The sequence below is a fragment of the Mobula birostris genome, chromosome 7 (assembly GCF_030028105.1).
Source record: "Mobula birostris isolate sMobBir1 chromosome 7, sMobBir1.hap1, whole genome shotgun sequence".
Taxonomy (NCBI): Eukaryota; Metazoa; Chordata; class Chondrichthyes; order Myliobatiformes; family Myliobatidae; genus Mobula; species Mobula birostris.
In genome coordinates this window covers 113,690,678-113,710,989 of record NC_092376.1, presented here as the reverse complement: position 1 = coordinate 113,710,989, position 20,312 = coordinate 113,690,678, and the positions used below count along the sequence as shown (strand labels likewise).

General features: G+C 43.8%; 1 protein-coding gene across 1 annotated transcript in view; it reads right to left on the bottom strand.

The window, feature by feature from the left end:
- Positions 1 to 18,933, bottom strand: part of LOC140200382 (E3 ubiquitin-protein ligase NEURL3-like) — a 36,110-nt gene extending 17,177 nt beyond the window's left edge. Inside the window, exon 1 of the mRNA XM_072263636.1 lies at positions 18,792 to 18,933. Coding sequence (XP_072119737.1) covers positions 18,792 to 18,825 — 34 coding nt within the window. The 5' untranslated portion in view covers positions 18,826 to 18,933. The remainder of the gene's footprint in view (positions 1 to 18,791) is intronic.
- Positions 18,934 to 20,312: the final 1,379 nt, after the last annotated feature.

Here is a 20,312-nt window from a genome sequence, read left to right as displayed (position 1 = left end):
TTCATCCAGGAGTACAACATTCTTGCTTTTTCATGCTCAAAGTACAAAGCTCTCTGAACATACTGCCCTTGATTCTCCTTTTCAAACACACCCAACGCACGGAGGAATTAAATAAGTATCAAACCTACGCACTGTCATGATATTAGAAGTGCAGCAGGCAGCGTTCACAGTTCCAGCAACCCAGGTTTAATCTTGAACTGCAGTTCTGTCCGTAAGGAGTCTGCCTGCTCCCACAGCAATGTCTGGACTTCCCTTGTGTGCCCTGGCTTCTTCCCACATCCCAAAGATGTGCACGTTGTTCAGTTAATTACCCCTTGGTTGAACAATTTGAGGGGAGTTAACCACATCTGAGAGAGAATGGGGGAGTGGGATGCATGGAACTACTCTAAAAACTGGCATAGACTACGTGGGACAAATGACCTCCCTCACTATAGTAACAGAGTATGAATACACAACAATGTGAACATATTCCAGTGAAATGATCCTGTTAATGGCAGCTTTAACTCAGAGGTGGCATTGTCCCTGGAGTGGATAAGCTAGTCAGGTATTGCACCAAGGAAGCTCTATGCTAGGGTAGACAACCAGAATCTTTCTCCCAAGGTAGAAGCATTAAAGATTAGAGATTATAGCTTTAAGCAAGAGGAGAAACAGCAAGCGTTTTTTTTAACGCAGAGGGATAGGAGCCTGCAATGTACTGCCGGGAATGGTAATAGAAGTAAACATGACAGTGGCATTCAAGAAGCTTTTGGATAGACACATGAATAGAAGCATAAGGATGGTATGCTGAGGGTTTGGTTGAATTTGGCATCTCCTCTCCCCCTGTGACATGATGACAGACAAACCCGGATGGGCTGATCGCAGACACAATCCAAGCTCAGAATGGAGTCAAGGAAGACCACTCCTCTTCTTCCTCACTGAAATGATGCAGCTGGCTCCAACATTCTCCCCATCTACAGGGTAGTACCGATCCAGAGCTAAAGTCACCCAACCCTCAGTCATTGAGTTGCAGCTTGCAGACAACGCTTGTGCACTCTTGAAGGTATTCAACTCTTGTATAACAAGCTGGCCTTATACTTACAACTAACAAAGTAAAGGCCGTCTACCAACCTACCCCTGTTGTACACAGCCACCCCCGACAGCTATGACTGGCAGTGAAAACTTGGCTGCACGAATCGCTTTCCATACTGTAGAAGCCAATCACCAAACACACAGAAGGCAAACACCAATTATTATGAAATCCACTGCTGCCCACCCCCCCCAACATGGAACAGCCTTTATCTTCTGAGGAAAACCTGAACTTCAATCCCTATACAAAATTTTTCTTTTAGATTATGAGAACACTCAGTCCTCTTTTATTGTCATTTAGAAATGCATACATGCATTAAGAAATTATAAAATGTTTCTCCAGAGTGATATCACAGAAAACAGGACAAACCAAAGACTAACACTGACAGAACCACATAATTATAACATATAGTTACAGCAGTGCAAATCAATACCATAATTTGATGAAGAACAAACCATGGGCACGGTAAATAAAGTCACAAAAGTCCCCGAGTCGATCGACTCCTGAGCCCCCGATAGCAGGCGGCAAAAGGGAGAAACTCCCTGCCATAAACCTCCAGGCACCGTCAACTTGCCGATGCCTTGGAAGCAGCGGACCACATCCGACACTGAGTCCATCCGTCCGAAAGCTTCGAGCTTCCGACCAGCCCCTCTGATACAGCCTCCCGAGCGCCATCCTCTGCTAAGCGCCTTTGACCTCGCCCCAACCGCTGAAACACACAAAGCCGAGGATTTCGGGGCCTTCTGCTCTGGAGATTCCGGTTACCACACAGTAGCAGCGACAGCAGAGCGGGCATTTCAGAAGTTTTCCAGATGTTCCTCCGTACTCTCACGTCCGTCTCCATCAAATCAGAATTGTGCACGGTCCCCTATTTGACAGATAACAGACATCACTACCATAGTGGCCGGGCGCACCACCGTCGCGCCACCATCGTCTCCTCCTCAATAAATTCATGGTTTAGGCGGAAACAGGCGAGGAAGGTTTGGCATTCATTTTCTGTTGTTATTTGAGGAGAGGGGCAGTATGAGTGTGAGGGCAGTTTGCTGTTCTCGGTGTCGGATGTGGGAGGCCCTGGAGTCTCCAAGCCTCCCGGACGTCTACATCTGCGCCAAGTGCATCGAGATGCAGCTCCTAAGGGACCGCGTTACGGAACTGGAGCTGCAGCTCGATGACCTTCGTCTGGTCAGGGAGAGTGAGGAGGTGATAGAGAGGAGTTGCAGGCAGGTGGTCACGCTGGGGCCACGGGAGGCAGACAAGTGGGTCACGGTTAGGAGGGGGAAGGGGAAAAGTCAGGTAATAGGGAGCACCCCGGTGGCTGTGCCCCTTAACAACAGGTACTCCTGTTTGAGTACTGTTGGGGGGGACAGCTTACCCGGGGGAAGCGACAGTGGCCGTGCCTCCGGCACAGGGTCTGGCCCTGTAGCTCAGAAGGGTAGGGCAAGGAAGAGGAGGGCAGTTGTGATAGGGGACTCGATAGTAAGGGGGTCAGATAGGCGATTCTGTGGACGCAGTCCAGAGACCCGGATGGTAGTTTGCCTCCCTGGTGCCAGGGTCCGGAATATTTCTGATCGTGTCCAAGATATCCTGAAGTGGGAGGGTGAGGAGCCAGAGGTCGTGGTACATATAGGTACCAATGACATAGGTAGGAAAAGGGATGAGGTCCTGAAAGGAGAATATAGGGAGCTAGGAAGGGAGTTGAGAAAAAGGACCGCAAAGGTAGTAATCTCGGGATTACTGCCTGTGCCACGCGACAGTGAGAGTAGGAATGCGATGAGGTGGAGGATAAATGCGTGGCTGAGGGATTGGAGCAGGGGGCAGGGATTCAAGTTTTTGGATCATTGGGACCTCTTTTGGCGCAGGTGTGACCTGTACAAAAAGGACAGGTTGCACTTGAATCCTAGGGGGACCAACATCCTGGCAGGAAGATTAGCGGGGGCTACTGAGGTGACTTTAAACTAGAATGGTTGGGGGGTGGGAATCAAATTAAAGAAGCTAGGCAAGAGGAGGTTAGTTCACAACAGGGGGATGGGAACCAGTGCAGAGAGACAGAGGGGTGTAAAGTGAGGGTAGAAGCAAAAAGTACTATGGAGAAAAGTAAAAGTGGCAGGCCGACAAATCCAGGGCAAGCATCAAAAAGGGCCACTTTTCAGCATAATTGTATAAGGGCTAAGAGAGTTGTAAAAGAGTGCCTGAAGGCTTTGTGTGTCAATGCAAGGAGCATTCGTAATAAGGTGGATGAATTGAAAGTGCAGATTGTTATTAATGATTATGATATAGTTGGGATCACAGAGACATGGCTCCAGGGTGACCAGGGATGGGAGCTCAATGTTCAGGGATATTCAATATTCAGGAGGGATAGACATGAAGGAAGGGGAAGGTGGGGTGGCGTTGCTGGTTAAAGAAGAGATTAACGCAATAGAAAGGAAGGACATAAGCCGGGAAGATGTGGAATCGATATGGGTAGAGCTGCGTAACACTAAGGGGCAGAAGACGCTGGTGGGAGTTGTGTACAGGCCACCTAACAGTAGTAGTGAGGTCGGAGATGGTATTAAACAGGAAATTAGAAATGTGTGCAATAAAGGAACAGCAGTTATTATGGTGACTTCAATCTACATGTAGATTGGGTGAACCAAATTGGTAAAGGTGCTGAGGAAGGGGATTTCTTGGAATGTATGCGGGATGGTTTTTTGAACCAACATGTCGAGGAACCAACTAGAGAGCAGGCTATTCTGGACTGGGTTTTGAGCAATGAGGAAGGGTTAATTAGCAATCTTGTCGTGAGAGGCCCCTTGGGTAAGAGTGACCATAATATGATGGAATTCTTCATTAAGATGGAGAGTGACAGAGTTAATTCAGAAACAAAGGCTCTGAACTTAAAGAGGGGTAACTTTGAAGGTATGAGACGTGAATTAGCTAAGATAGACTGGCAAATGACACTTAAAGGATTGACGGTGGATATGCAATGGCAAGCATTTAAAGGTTGCATGGATGAACTACAACAATTGTTCATCCCAGTTTGGCAAAAGAATAAATCAAGGAAGGTAGTGCACCCGTGGCTGACAAGAGAAATTAGGGATAGTATCAATTCCAAAGAAGAAGCATACAAATTAGCCAGAGAAAGTGGCTCACCTGAGGACTGGGAGAAATTCAGAGTTCAGCAGAGGAGGACAAAGGGCTTAATTAGGAAGGGGAAAAAAGATTATGAGAGAAAACTGGCAGGGAACATAAAAACGGACTGTAAAAGCTTTTATAGATATGTAAAAAGGAAAAGACTGGTAAAGACAAATGTAGGTCCCTGCAGACAGAAACAGGTGAATTGATTATGGGGAGCAAGGACATGGCAGACCAATTGAATAATTACTTTGGTTCTGTCTTCACTAAGGAGGACATAAATAATCTTCCAGAAATAGTAGGGGACAGAGGGTCCAGTGAGATGGAGGAACTGAGCGAAATACATGTTAGTAGGGAAGTGGTGTTAGATAAATTGAAGGGATTGAAGGCAGATAAATCCCCAGGGCCAGATCTGCATCCCAGAGTGCTTAAGGAGTAGCTCAAGAAATAGTGGATGCATTAGTGATAATTTTTCAAAACTCGTTAGATTCTGGACTAGTTCCTGAGGATTGGAGGGTGGCTAATGTAACTCCACTTTTTAAAAAAGGAGGGAGAGAGAAACTGGGGAATTATAGACCGGTTAGCCTAACGTTGGTGGTGGGGAAACTGCTGGAGTCAGTTATCAAGGATAACAGCACATTTGGAAAGCGGTGAAATGATCGGACAAAGTCAGCATGGATTTGTGAAAGGAAAATCATGTCTGACGAATCTCATAGAATTTTTTGAGGATGTAACTAGTAGAGTGGATAGGGGAGAACCAGTGGATGTGGTATATTTGGATTTTCAGAAGGCTTTTGACAAGGTCCCACACAGGAGATTAGTGTGCAAACTTAAAGCACACGGTATTGGGGGTAAGGTATTGGTGTGGTTGGAGAGTTGGTTAGCAGACAGGAAGCAAAGAGTGGGAATAAACGGGACCTTTTCAGAATGGCAGGTGGTGACTAGTGGGGTACCGCAAGGCTCAGTGCTGGGACCCCAGTTGTTTACAATATATATTAATGACTTGGATGAGGGAATTAAATGCAGCATCTCCAAGTTTGCAGTTGACACGAAGCTGGGTGGCAGTGTTAGCTGTGAGGAGGATGCTAAGAGGATGCAGGGTGACTTGGATAGGTTGGGTGAGTGGGCAAATTCATGGCAGATGCAATTTAATGTGGATAAATGTGAAGTTATCCACTTTGGTGGCAAAAATAGGAAAACAGATTATTATCTGAATGGTGGCCGATTAGGAAAAGGGGAGGTGCAACGAGACCTGGGTGTCATTATACACCAGTCATTGGAAGTGGGCATGCAGGTACAGCAGGCGGTGAAAAAGGCGAATGGTATGCTGGCATTTATAGCGAGAGGATTCGAGTACAGGAGCAGGGAGGTACTACTGCAGTTGTACAAGGCCTTGGTGAGACCACACCTGGAGTATTGTGTGCAGTTTTGGTCCCCTAATCTGAGGAAAGACATCCTTGCCATAGAGGGAGTACAAAGAAGGTTCACCAGATTGATTCCTGGGATGGCAGGACTTTCATATGAAGAAAGACTGGATGAACTGGGCTTGTACTCATTGGAATTTAGAAGATTGAGGGGGAATCTGATTGAAACGTATAAGATCCTAAAGGGATTGGACAGGCTAGATGCAGGAAGATTGTTCCCGATGTTGGGGAAGTCCAGAACGAGGGGCCACAGTTTGAGGATAGAGGGGAAGCCTTTTAGGACTGAGATTAGGAAAAACTTCTTCACACAGAGAGTGGTGAATCTGTGGAATTCTCTGCCACAGGAAACAGTTGAGGCCAGTTCATTAGCTATATTTAAGAGGGAGTTAGATATGGCCCTTGTGGCTATGGGGGTCAGGGGGTATGGAGGGAAGGCTGGGACGGGGTTCTGAGTTGGATGATCAGCCATGATCATAATAAATGGCGGTGCAGGCTCGAAGGGCCAAATGGCCTACTCCTGCACCTATTTTCTATGTTTCTATGTTTACTGGGCAGCAGTTATCCCTGGACTGCAGTATGGTTCCAAAACAGCCAGACAGGGGGAGTTCCAGGCATGCTGTCTCCATACATTCCTCCATATCCACTGGTAAGGTAGGCAAAGCTTTCCAAGACCACCACCCCAGCACTGAGCCCCCAAGTACATTGACTTGGCTCCAGAGGCTGGGGCAGATCATTCACACACCTAACAGCAGATTCCTGCTACAGCCATTCTACTCTGAGTTATGTCACGGAGAGAGATCACCAGCACAGAGTAAATATTTTCAAGCATGGTCTCCAAGGCTCCTTGCAAAAAGGTAACTTCCTCTTCGATTTATCGAATCCACGGTCTGTGGCCAGTCAGAATGGAGAAGCAACATCCAGGAAGGTGTATTCAGGCCCAGCACAAGCAGTAGAAGGAACACATCCTCTCTCATGTAATCCACACACCAGCCCTGTCAGGCCACACCTACCTCATCATCCCCCTCCAAGCCTGTAGAACTGGACTGGAAGCAAGCCAACCTCAATTTAGCTGCTCCCACAACATAAACTGTTCTAACCTCACTCAGGGAGTTCACTGATTGGTAGGCATGGATACTGCTGTAAGTTAGGAATCCAGAGACATTGGTGTGGATAGCATAAAGGGAATTTTATCCTACATCATGGTAAACACATCCTTGTTACCAATGATGGGCCATCCTTACCTCCTTGATGAATAAAAAGTTTATATTAATGTCATGGCAATGTAAAACAAGTTTGCCAGGATGGGCTCATAAGATATTAAACTCCTACGGTCCCTTGCAAATGATGAAAGAGGTATTAATGACTCACATTCAATAGAGAGAAGGGAGGCAACAGTGTATAATTAAGCTGGAGAGCAGAAACAAGCAACACAGAGGTTTAAATGAGATCACTGCTGAGTGAAAGCCTGTTAATGTTTAATGGCGGCAGGTGACAGGCAGCTGTTGAAGCCGTTGGGTTTCAAACCAGTGAAGCAGCTGACATCAAGGCATTGACCTGGGAACAGAGCCATTCATTAACAGACAACAATAAAACCACACAAAGATCATAGGTTACAATACCCAACTCTATTTGATATTTGCTATCAAACATCAACAGCAACAAAGTGTCATAAATGAAATGGTTTAAATATAAACAATGTCATATAAATGTACAGTTTCTCAGAACTCATAAAATGGCATTAACTACTGGAATTTCAAATCATATCATTATCTATATGAACATACAGTGACACGCAAAAGTTTGGGCACCCCAGTCAAAATTCCTGTTACTGTGAATAGTTAAGTGAGTAGAAAATGAACTGATCTCCAAAAGTCATAAACTTAAAGATGAAACATTCTTTTCAACATTTTAATCAAGATTAGTGTAGTATTTTTGTTTTGTACAATTTTAGAGTGAAAAAAAGGAAAGGAGCACCACGCAAAAGTTTGGGCACCCCAAGAGATTTGATCTCTCAGATAACTTTTACCAAGGTCTCAGACCTTAATTAGCTTGTTAGGGCTACGGCTTGTTCACAGTCATCGTTAGGAAAGGCCAGGTGATGCAAATTTCAAAGCTTTATAAATACCCTGACTTCTCAAACCTTGTCCCAACCATCAGCAGCCATGGGCTCCTCTAAGCAGTTGCCTAGCACTCTGAAAATTAAAACATGATGCCCACAAAGCAGCAGAAGGCTATAAGAAGATAGCAAAGCGTTTTCAGGTAGCCGTTTCCTCAGTTTGTTATGTAATTAAGAAATGACAGTTAACAGGAACGGTGGAGGTCAAGTTGAGGTCTGGACAACCAAGAAAATCTTCAAAGAGAACTGCTCGTAGGATTGCTAGAAAAGCAAATCAAAACCCCTGTTTGACTGCAAAAGACCTTCAGAAAGATTTAGCAGACTCTGGAGTGGTGGTGCACTGTCCTACTGTGCAGCACCGACACCCGCACAAATATGACCTTCATGGAAGAGTCATCAGAAGAGAACCTTTCCTGCATCCTCAGTGAAAAATTCGGCATCAGAAGTTTGCAAAGGAACATGTAAACAAGCCTGATGCATTTTGGAAACAAGTCCTGTGGACTGATGAAGTTAAAATAGAACTTTTTGGCTGCAATGAGCAAAGGTATGTTTGGAGAAAAAAGGGTGCAGAACTTCATGAAAAGAACACCTCTCCAACTGTTAAGCACAGGGGTGGATCGATCATGCTTTGGGCTTGTGTTGCAGCCTGTGGCACGGGGAACATTTCGCTGGTAGAGGGAAGAATGAATTCAATTAAATACCAGCAAATTCTTGCAGCAAACATCACACCGTCTGTAAAAAAGCCGAAGATGAAAAGAGGATGGCTTCTACAACAGGATAATGATCCTAAACACACCTCAGAATCCACAATGGACTACCTCAAGAGGCGCAAGCTGAAAGTTTTGCCATGGCCCTCACAGTCCCTCGACCTAAACATCATCGAAAATCTGTGGATAGACCTCAAAAGAGCAGTGCATGCAAGGCGGTCCAAGAATCTCACAAAACTAGAAGCCTTTTGCAAGGAAGAATGGGTGAAAATCTCCCAACCAAGACTCTTAGCTGGCTACAGAAAGCATTTACAAGCTGTGATACTTGCCAAAGGGAGTGTTACTAAGTACTGACCATGCAGGGTGCCCAAACTTTTGCTTCGGGCCCTTTTTCCTTTTTTATTATTTTGAAACTGTAAAAGATGGAAATAAAAAAGTAATCTTGCTCAAAATATTAAAGAAATGTGTCATCTTTAACTTCATGCCTTTTGGAAATCAGGTCATCTTTTACTCGCTTAGTTATTCACAGTAACAGAAATTTTGACCAGGGGTGCCCAAACTTTTGCATTGCACAGTATATAATTTAACCTGTAGTCCACTGAACCCTTCTAATCCGCGAAAAGGTGAGCCAAGTATCCTTCTTTGCATATTCTGCATTGTCCTGAGTCTATTTGCATCTATTTTGTAATTGTGATTTTTCTTAATAAAAAATAAAACTAAAATGAGTAATATACCGTATCAATTTCAACAGGATAGAACCCAGTTCATACAATGGCACGGCATGTACTGCATCTCCATCCGGAACCGTAGCCCCCTCCACCCCTGTTGAACTGCCTGTATGGACCCCCCCCCCCCGCCAGGTTACAGCAGGGCCCTGCTACGGTGAACTGTTTGAAACCCAGTTTGCGAGTCAGAAATGTGGCTGCATAGTGAGTTCCCGGGCAGCAGAAGAAGCTGCAGCCTTGCAGCGGCTGGCAAATCTGCCCCAACCGTTCACTCATACAGAAAATCTGATGTGTACTTAAACTGGACATTGATAAGGGGGACCTGTAATCACCTGTCTCAGGGATCGGCATAAGTAAGTTAAGGTCCATATACACCGCGTATCCCAATCCCAATCTCTAGTTTTGTCTACTCTCAACTCTCTACAGAGACTCAGTCAACATGCCCACTAGAACTTACTTTCAGGAAAATAAACAAAGGACCACTCTTAAACAAACTTACTGAAAAGTTTGCACAGTGGTATCTCTGGTAGAGCTAGGTTCAACCCAGACTTATGGTGTTGTCCATGCAGAGTCTGCACATTCTGCCTGCGATTGCTTTGCTCTCCTATCATAGGGGCAGAATTAGGCCACTCAGCCCATCAAGTTTCTCTGCCATTTGATCCCAAAGGTGTGAGGGTTGGTAGGTTAACTGACCTCTGTACATTGGCCATAGTGTAGCTGAGTGGTAGAACCTGGTGTTGAAAGGAATGAGTGAAGAATAAAATTGGATCGATGCAGTATTATTGTGAACGGGTGGTTGACGTTCAGCATAGACCTGTTTCCATGCTGATTCCCTCTGACTCTACAACAGCAGCTTTCTGTACAATAAAGTTTTAATTCAAATTTAATGGTCCTGTCTTAGGATTGTTGTAAGTTATTGAAAACTGGATGCTATCAGATAGAAGGTTGGTGGTGTTGTGGATAGTCTAGGAGGTTGTTATAGGTTACAATGAGGCAATGATAGGATGCAGAGCTGGGTTGAGAGTTGGCAGATGGAGCTCAATCCAGAAAAGTGAGCAGTCATACACTTGGATGGCCAAACTTGAAGACGGAGTATTATCTCTTAAAGCTGCTGTGTAAGTTGATAGGGTGGTTAAGAAGGCATATGGTGTGTTGGTCTTCATTAGTAGGGGGATTGAGTTCAAGAGCCACGAGGTAATATTACACCTCTATAAAACTTTGATTAGGCCACACTTGGAATATTGTGTTCAGTTCTGGTTGCCTCATAGAGGAATGATGTAGAAACTTTAGAGACGGTGCAGAGGAAACTTACCAGGATGCTGCCTGGATTAGAGATGATGATGATGATGGTTGAATGATCTAGGACTTTTCCCCTTGGAACGATTGAGGATGAGAAATGACCTATAGAGGTCTATAAGATGATAAGAGGCATAGGTAGAATAGACATCCGGAGACTTGTTCTCAAGGTAGAAATGGCTAACACAAGGGGGCATTATTTGAAGGTGATTGGAGGAAAGTTTAGGGAGATGCTAAAGGTAGATTTCTTTTATACAAAGGATGGTGGGAGTATCAAATCCAATGCCAGGGGTGGTAGTATTAGGGACATTTAAGAGACTCTTGGTTAGGCACATTGATGAAAGAAAAATAGAGTGCTACGTGGGAGAGAAGGGTTAGATTAATCTTACAGTAGAGTCTGTACTGTTCTATGTTCTACTTTAAAGATTTGCTTTCAGTTTTCTATTTACCAACATGATACATTGAGTTTCTGGAAATTGAGATTTCAAAGGTTCAAATATTGAGTAACTTACCATAAGTATTTCATACCAAAGGTTTTGTTCTGATAAGTAAGTTAATAAACACCGCAGATGAAACAAACTCAATTTAGAAAGAGTAAGTCATTGGGCCGGCTGGTGGCACAACGACATCAGCGCCGGACTCTGGAGCGGAGGTTCCCGGGATCGAACCCAGTCGGGTCCGCTCTCGAGTACTCTTTCCATCCGTGCCGGGTTGAGTGTCGAGATCATAACTCAACCTCGTAAAATAAAGGGAAAAATACTGCGAAATGTCTGAGTGAGGAGGGGCGCGCCACACAGTCTCTCTCTCTCTCTCGCTCCGTGCCTTGTAAGGTCATGAAAAAGACATCGTCCCGCCAACATCGCATACGCACGCACAGACACACGCATGCAGACGCACACGCCAAAAAAAAGAAAGAGTAAGTCACTTTCAGATTAATGTTTAAAGTATCAAATAATTATTAACACAATGCACTTCATTGAGACAAATCCACAATAAGATCATCCTTAAAGTTGGAAGATTACTGAGAATCTAGAACCGAGACATGCAGGTACAGCAGGCGGTGAAAAAGGTGAATGGTATGCTGGCACTTATAGCAAGAGGATTCGAGTACAGGAGCAGGGAGGTACTACTGCAGTTGTACAAGGCCTTGGTGAGACCACACCTGGAGTATTGTGTGCAGTTTTGGTCCCCTAATCTGAGGAAAGACATCCTTGCCATAGAGGGAGTACAAAGAAGGTTCACCAGATTGATTTCTGGGATGGCAGGACTTTCATATGAAGAAAGACTGGATGAACTGGGCTTGTACTCATTGGAATTTAGAAGATTGAAGGGGGATCTGATTGAAACATATAAAATCCTAAAGGGATTGGACAGGCTAGATGCAGGAAGATTGTTCCCGATGTTGGGGAAGTCCAGAACGAGGGGTCACAGTTTGAGGATAAAGGGGAAGCCTTTTAGGACCGAGATTAGGAAAAACTTCTTCACTCAGAGAGTGGTGAATCTGTGGAATTCTCTGCCACAGGAAACAGTTGAGGCCAGTTCATTGGCTATATTTAAGAGGGAGTTAGATATGGCCCTTGTGGCTACGGGGATCAGGGGGTATGGAGGGAAGGCTGGGGCAGGGTTCTGAGTTGGATGATCAGCCATGATCATAATAAATGGCGGTGCAGGCTCGAAGGGCCGAATGGCCTACTCCTGCACCTATTTTCTATGTTTCTATGCTTCTATGAGACACAATCAAGGCCCTTTTTTAATGGACATAATCCTACTGTCTGGATCCCATTTTAAAGGAAACTTGTTTAAAGTTTCTCAATAGAATAAATCCTCTGAATAGAACTTCTGCTTTTAAAACTCATGACTGTATGAAGAATCAGACTTAGCATTAATATTCTTTAATTTATTCCTATAGATTATCATCAACGTTCTACTTCTTAAATTTTAACAGCAAAACATTAATGATATCATATCACTTTCTAAATCCATTTTCCAGAACTGGGCTGGCAAATCAATAAAAGTATCACTATTCTGCATTCTGTTATCATTTTACCTTGTACTATCTCAATACACTGTTGTAATGAATTAATCTGTATGACTGATACAAGGTAACTTTTTCAAGGTATCTTGTACACCTGGCAATAATAAAACAATTTACCAACTCCAGAATTTATTACCCATCTCTAAATGCTCTGGAAACGATGCAGTAAGGTGTCCCCTTGAACTTCTACAGTCCTGCTGGTGAAGGTGTTCCCATAGACTGGGATTTCCAGGTTTTAGACCCAGTGACAATAAAGGACTGAGCCAGAAACAGAATCAGGTATTACTATCACAGCAGCAGTACAAAGCAATAGATAATAATAGAGAAAAAAACATGAATTTCAGTAAGATATATGTATACATAATAGTTAAATTGAATAAGTAGTGCAAAAATAAAAATTAAAAAAGTGGTGAGGTAGTGTTCATGGGTTCAATGTCTATTCAGAAATCAGATGGCAGAGGGGAAGAAGCTGTTCCTAAATCATTGAGTGTGTGCCTTCAAGCTCCTGTACCTCCTTCCCAATGGCAGCAATGAGAAAAGGGCATGTCCTGTGTGATGTGAGTCCTTAATGATGGATGCTGCCTTTTTGAGGCATTACTCCTTGGAGATGTCCTGGATATTACAGAGGCTAGTGCGTATGATGGAGCTGACTAAGTTTACAACTCTCTGCAGACTGGTGATATATTTCCAAATAATCATGGTGTGGGACTTCTGATCACAAAGGTTACATTATCACTGTGAGTGAATATTAAGGGAATCGAGAAATGTAGGGTAGTGCTCTAAAAACGGAGATGAAGTAGGTAGAAGATCAGCCGTAATATTGATGAATGATGGACTCCTGTTCCTATCTCTGGCTTTCTTATGTTCTTACCATTAAAATGACACAAAGTGATTTGTCTCTTTTGTCGTAAGTCATCCTCAGTCCTGAGAGACTGGATAAAAAAGGAAAGAAGACAAAGAATCCATCTGCGTTTGAGCCTAACTCTCAAATCACAGGAGGAGCTGCTCCCAATCCTCCAATACATGCAATTCGATTAATGACTTCCAGGTTTCTTCCCAGGGATACCAGACTTGTCCTGTGTTTATGCCCTGGAGTCGACAATCTGGAGAAATTGAGAGCGCACTGAAGTTGGTGCACCCATTGATACGGATGCAACCTTTACTAATGTCATTCACTTCCATTGATACAGCCAACTCAACAATTCTACCAAATCAGACATCATCTCTTCACCATTGCACAAAAAAAAGTATCTAGACTGGGCTCAGTTAGAAATTTGTGAGCTCCAAATATTTGAGTATATTCTTTAGCACACTGGCTTTCAAATTTGGTTTTCAGGTGATCTGCATTAACCAGATCACTCACCCACGTGACCCTAGTAATATTCAGGCGATCTGCATTAACCAGATCACCCACCCACATGACCCTAGTAACATCCAGGCGATCCGCATTAACCAGATCACTCACCCACATGACCCTAGTAACATCCAGGCGATCCGCATTAACTAGATCACTCACCCACATGACCCTAGTAATAGGCTCACAGGTCCATGAACTGACATTTATTTAAAGTAGTAATGATAGCGAGACCCATTTTTAATATCCGAATGCCCATTTGGAATCCTGCCTCACGTTGAAAGCCTCTGCTTTATCCCAATCCTGAGTGTGTCAGATGAGATGTTAACTAATAGACTAGAAGCACATCCAAACTGCCAGAAAAGATCACATTTTTAATAAGAACAAAGAGAGAGTTGACCTGTGTCCTTCCCATTGCCAAGGTCAGCTGTAATGCTCTCCAGTACTTGCCATGACTCTAGACAAACTGCTGCCATACACTATCTGCCTGATAATGTGGAAAACTGCCCAGTGTCTCCCATCCTCAAAGAGCAGGATAAGACCAGCAAACCTCACCTCCTGGCTCTCCAGAGGTTCCCTCACTCACCCTCGACTTAAGTAGATAGGAGCATTTGCAAAAACTGCCCAAGAGTCCAAAACCTAGCAGACAGAAGGATAGTTATCACTATCTGATGTGTCTCTTTTCTTGGAGTTGGTCACTATTATACCCTTGAAGCATGTTCCTCTTTTCCCTCATGAGGGAGATGAGGCTTGTTTCTCCATCAAATTTTAAACTACAGCAGCGATACTGCCTATTCCTGAGAACATGTTGTCTATCAGTTCTCAAAAGGTCTTTCTAACATTATTTATCATTGAGGCTGGTACTGTTAATGTACAGTCAGTGGGATGGAAATAAGGAGACTTGTGTTAAAGACAGAATCATGGTTGTGGAGTTGTTTGTCTGAGAAGACTCTCCCTGCTTTTCTATCCATGATATGTCTTCTCCTCACTTTGTTCTGAGTGGAGTAGCCCTTTGGAGATTTGATCTAAAGAATCCATATGCTGCTGTCAAGAGTCTGTAGGGAACCCCACCCATACACAGGCTAATAGGCACCTATGTCATACAGTCAGATGACATACACTCTTCATCCCAACAAGTCCACGCCAACCTTCAAGCACTCGTTTACACTGATCCCACTTTATTCTCGACACATTCCTGTATTCTACCACTGTGGGGTAAAGTATAACATCCAACTAACCAGCCAAGTTTTGTGATGTGGATGGAAATCAGAGTACCTAAAGGAAAACCACATAAGGCCATAAGATATAGGAGCAGAATTAGGCCATTCAGCCCATTGAGTCTGCGCCACCATTACATCATGTTTGATTTATTATCCCATTCTTCTCTCTATAACCTTTAACACACTGACTAATCAAGAACCTATCAACCTTCTCTTTAAATATACTCAATGATTTGGCCTCAGTAGCTGTGGCAATGAATTCCACGGATTCACTACCCCGGCTAAAGAATTTCCTCCTCATCTCAGTTCTAAATTAATATTATTCCTCTAGTCTGTGGCTATGCCTTCTGCTCCTAGACTCACCCACTATAGGAAAAATCCTCCCTATATCCACTCCATCCAGACCTTTCAATATTCTGTGGGTTTAAACTGTGGATTTAAGTGAGACACACCCTCATTCTACTGAACGCCAGCGAGCACAGGCCCAGAGGCCCAGAGCCATCAAAAGCTCCTCATAGGTTAACCCCTTTCATTTCCAGAATCATCCTTGTGACCCTCCTCTGGAGCCTCTCCAATGCTAGCACATCTTTTCTTAGAGAAAAGGGGCACAAAACAGTACTCCAGGTGTGGTCAGACTAATGCCTTATAAAGCCTTACCATTATATCTTTGCTCTCATATTCTGCTCCTCTTGTAATGCATGCTAATATTGCATTTGCTTCCTTACCACCAACTCAACCTGCAAGTTAACCTTGAGGGAATCCTGCACAAGGATTCCCAATCCCCTTCATACCTCTGTGTTTTGAATTTTCTCCCCATTGAGAAAATAGTCAACATTTTTATTCCTTCTACCAATGTGCACGACCATACACTTCCAACGTTGTATTCCAACTGCCACTGCCCATTCACCCAATCTGTCCAAGTCCTTCTACAGCCTTCCTGCTTCCTCAACACCACCTGCCCCTCCATCTATCTTTGTAACATCTGCAAATTTGGTCACAAAGCCATCAATTCTGTCATCCAAATCGTTGACATATAATGTAAAAAGCAGCAGTCCTGACCCCTGTGGAACACCATAGTCACCGGCAGCCAATCAGAAAAGGCTCCCTTTATTCCCACTCTCAGGCTTGTGTCAGTCAGACAATTTTCTATCCATGCTTGTATCTTTCCTGTAATACCATGGGCTCCTGTCTTGTTAAGCAGCCTCATTTGTGCAACTTTGTCAAAGGCCTTCTGAAAAATCAGGTAAATAGCATCCTTTGTCTATCTTGCATATTATTTCCTCAAAGAATTCCACCAGTTAGCAAGGAAACCATGTTGACTTTGACCTATTTTATCATGTGCGTCCAAGTACCACGTAACCTCGTCCTTAATAATGGACTCCACATCTTCCCAGCTACTGAAGTTAGGCCAACTGGCCGATTATTTCCATTCTTCTGGCTCCCTCCCTTCTTGAATAATGAAGTTTTTGCAATTTTCCAGTCCTCCAGAGCCATTCCAGAATCTAGTGATTCTTGAAACATCATTACTAATGCCTCTATAATCTCTTCAGCCACCTCTCTCAAACCCTGGGGTGTAGTCTATCTTGTCCAGATGACTTAGCTACCTTCAGACCTCACAACTTCCCAAGCACCTTCTTCTTACTAATAGAATCTACACTCATTTCTGCCCCCTGACTCTCTCAAATTTCTGCCATACTGCTAGTGTCTTCCACAGTGAAGACTGATGCAAAATACTTACTAAGTTCATCAGCCATTTCTTTGTCCCCCATTACTACCTCTCCAGTGTAATTTTCCAACAGTCTGATATCCACTTTCAGCTCTCTTTTACTCTTTATACATCTGAAAAATCTTTTTGTATGCTTTTGTTATTTCATTGGCTAGCTTCCCTTCATATTACATCTTTTCCTTCCTTATGGCCTTTTCAGTTGCCTTGTGTCGTTTTTAAAAAGCTTCCCAATCCCCTAAATTCCCATTCATTTTTGCTGTATTATATGCCTCTCCTTTGCTTTTGTGGTGTATTTGACTTCCCTTGTCAGCCATGGTTCCTTTAGAATACTCCTTTATCTTTGGTATGTATCTATCCAAATTGTCCCCAGAAACTCCAGCCATTATTGTTCTACCATCATCCCTGCTAGTGTCCCCTTCCAATCAGCTTTGGCCAGCTCCTTTCTCATGCCTCTGTAATACCCTTTATCCACTGTAATACTGATTTATTTGACTTTATCTTCTCCCCCTCAAACTGCCGGGTAAATTCTATCTTTACCATAATCACTGCTTCTTAAGGTTTCATTTACCTTATGCTCCCTAATCCAATTTGGTTCATTACACAACACTCAATATAGAATTGCCTTTGCTCTAGTGGGCTCAATGACAAGCTGCTCAAAAAAGCCATCCCATAAGCATTCTACAAATTCCCTCTCTTGGGATCCAGCACCAACCTCATTTTCTCAAACTACCTACTTATTGAAATGCCCATGACTATTGTAAGAGTGCGGATGATCACAGGGAGAACATACTCCACATATACAGCACCAGAGGTCAGGATCGAACCTGGGTCACTGGAGCTGAGAGGAAGCAGCTCCACCAGCCACCCACTATGCATGATCCATCCATAAGCACTAATGACAATGCAGCAGACCAGAGTCTCCAGTCACCTTGGACAACTTGTCGGGAGGCGTGGAGTCCCTTCACCACAGTTGATTTCAGTATTTCAAGACTCACAGCCACCCAATCGAGGACGATTAGGAAGGGCCTTAATGCTAACGTTACATTCCAAGAATGGGAAGAAACACTTGAGCAAGATCACCAAATTCCAAGTTGTGTCCTTATTACCTTGCTTTCCAGGAGATTTATACAAGTTGGTTGCCTTGCTGGCAATGGAAACAAAAATCAATAAGATACCAAAATGCACTGATTGAGCAGGAGACAGTCTGGGAGTCCCAAGTGATTCATATGAATTGAACAGATCTGATAATCAGAATTAAATAAATAGATATAAAGAACATGTAGTGGGATGTTTTAGTCCAAGCCTTTTGGGATTGCTTAGTAAAACTTAACGCTTACTGGAAGGCAGACTAATGAGAATTCTGCAGAAAGTTGAGTGTCAATTGGAATAGCAAAGACCCCTGCACTCATAATACATCGTTCACTACAGTTCATAAAAGAGGAGGGAAGCGCACATAAACACAATGAGATCTGACCTGAACCAGTTCTTGAATCTTGAGCCAGTGTGAATACAACACTCAGAAGATTTACTCCAACTGAGAGAGGGAAGTGAAAAACAGAGGGGGGGGGGGGTTAAGACAAAATAAATGCGACACTGTCCGGAATTTCTCATCCTCATGGAGCAGGATAAAACCAGCCAACCGTTCTGAATACCTCACCTTCTGGCCCTCCCAAGGCTCCCTCGTCCACCCTCGGCACCTGAGTGCATAGGTGCAGCTGCAACAACCGCCCCTGTTGCCTTGTAAATATTAATTATCAATATACTCAGTTGGTACCAGATCAAACAGTAGCAAATTGTTACGATTTATTAATACATTTCGTACTAATTAATAGACATATCGATTATTGTCTTTAGATGCTATTAACAGTACCTTAACGCCTTCGGGAAGCGTGGGATAAAATTGTATGAGTGCGTCAAGATTGGGAGTTTATACAGTAAGTACCGAGTTTTCTTGAATTACGAGTTTCACATGCACAATCCCTACATTCTAACAGATATCGTTGCGTCTTACCTCTGGGATGTTTATTGATGTGGAGATTGCCCATCCTGTCCGGTACGGAAGCGTCTCCCCTCTCGGTGTGTCGATCCTGGCAGCCTCCGCTACACTGCCTGGGAACTCCCAGGGCAGCAGTGTTAACCACAGCCAAAGAGGCGGAGCTGAGTACCGAAAACGAAACGACCCAGTCGCTTGTCGTGCAACCAACAGGTAAATCTGCTGTTTTTATGTTCAGTTCAGTTAATAAGGGCAGGTTAATCATTTTCCGCAGTACCCCGTGTCGGACCTACCCGTTTGCATCTCGAATTTCACTCCAAGAAATATGTTTACTTGTACGAGTTGTTCCAGTTAAATTTCTCCGTCAATCTCCGTCCCATTCCGCCTGCTCAGGCTTTCAGTTATCTCAGCGCTTTGTTTGATCTATAATCACATTTCCGCTCCTCTGATTGCAGTTTACGGGAAACCTCCCTCTGCCGCTATCTACCAGGTTAAGACTATTCCGCGTGGACCTCCCACTCCCACCTGGCGGGCCCATTATTCAGGCCGGGCCCTCTAACAAGTAATGCTCGAATTTCAGATGCTCACTTCAAACTCGTCCACAGCCCAGCAACTCCCTTGGAACTCCCCACATGCCTGCAAAATTCCCAAACCCTGGGACATTTCATAGATGTTGCAAATATAACCCCCACACCCCAGCCCACCCCAGAAGTCAAAAACGCAGATACTGGGGGGAAAATGGTATTAAAAGCAAAAGATCATGAAAACATTCAGCCAGCCAGGTAGCACCGACGGAGAGAAAGAAACCGTTAATATTCCAGGTCTGAGAACATTGGAGCCAGTTGTCTCCAATCTGCAAAATTAACTCTATTTCTCTGTCCACTGGCCAAGTATTTGCAGCATTTTCTGTTCTTCTTTCAGATTTCCGGCATCTGCGTTTTTATTTTCAATACTGTCTTGCTTTACAGCAGAATAGTGAGTATGTCCCAGAGCGAGGCTGCGCTGTCAGCTTGGACCCAGAGGAGGGAGGGATCCCTGGGGGATACAAGAGATCAGAGTACAGGCACTGGAGGAGATTACACTGGCGGTAGAGCATGAACTAGATTAGAATAGAATCAGGTTACTGTAGTCTCATCCAGTTCAACGACAGGGAGAAGGATTCCACTGGACGTTTCCTATACTCAGATGAAATACCCACTGATAGAAAGACCAAAGGTGGACGGTCAGGAAAAAAATCATGGAGGTGAAGAAAGAGGGAAGAATGGAGAAACACAATTCGTAAGTGCCATGGCTTTTGGTTGTCCTTTACAGATAAAACAAACTAAACTGAAATGCTTTTACTCCTTGTGGGAAGTGTAGGAGTAATTTGATGATTCATGTGTAGAATGGAGATTGAGAAGTCATTACTGCCTATGCTCATAAATAAAGTATATTTGCTCACACAGATAAAGTTCCACTTCTGTTATATTTTAACATATCTCACACTGAAAGTATTTTAATGCATATAAAACTTGCGACCTCTGAGGTTGTATGAGATAT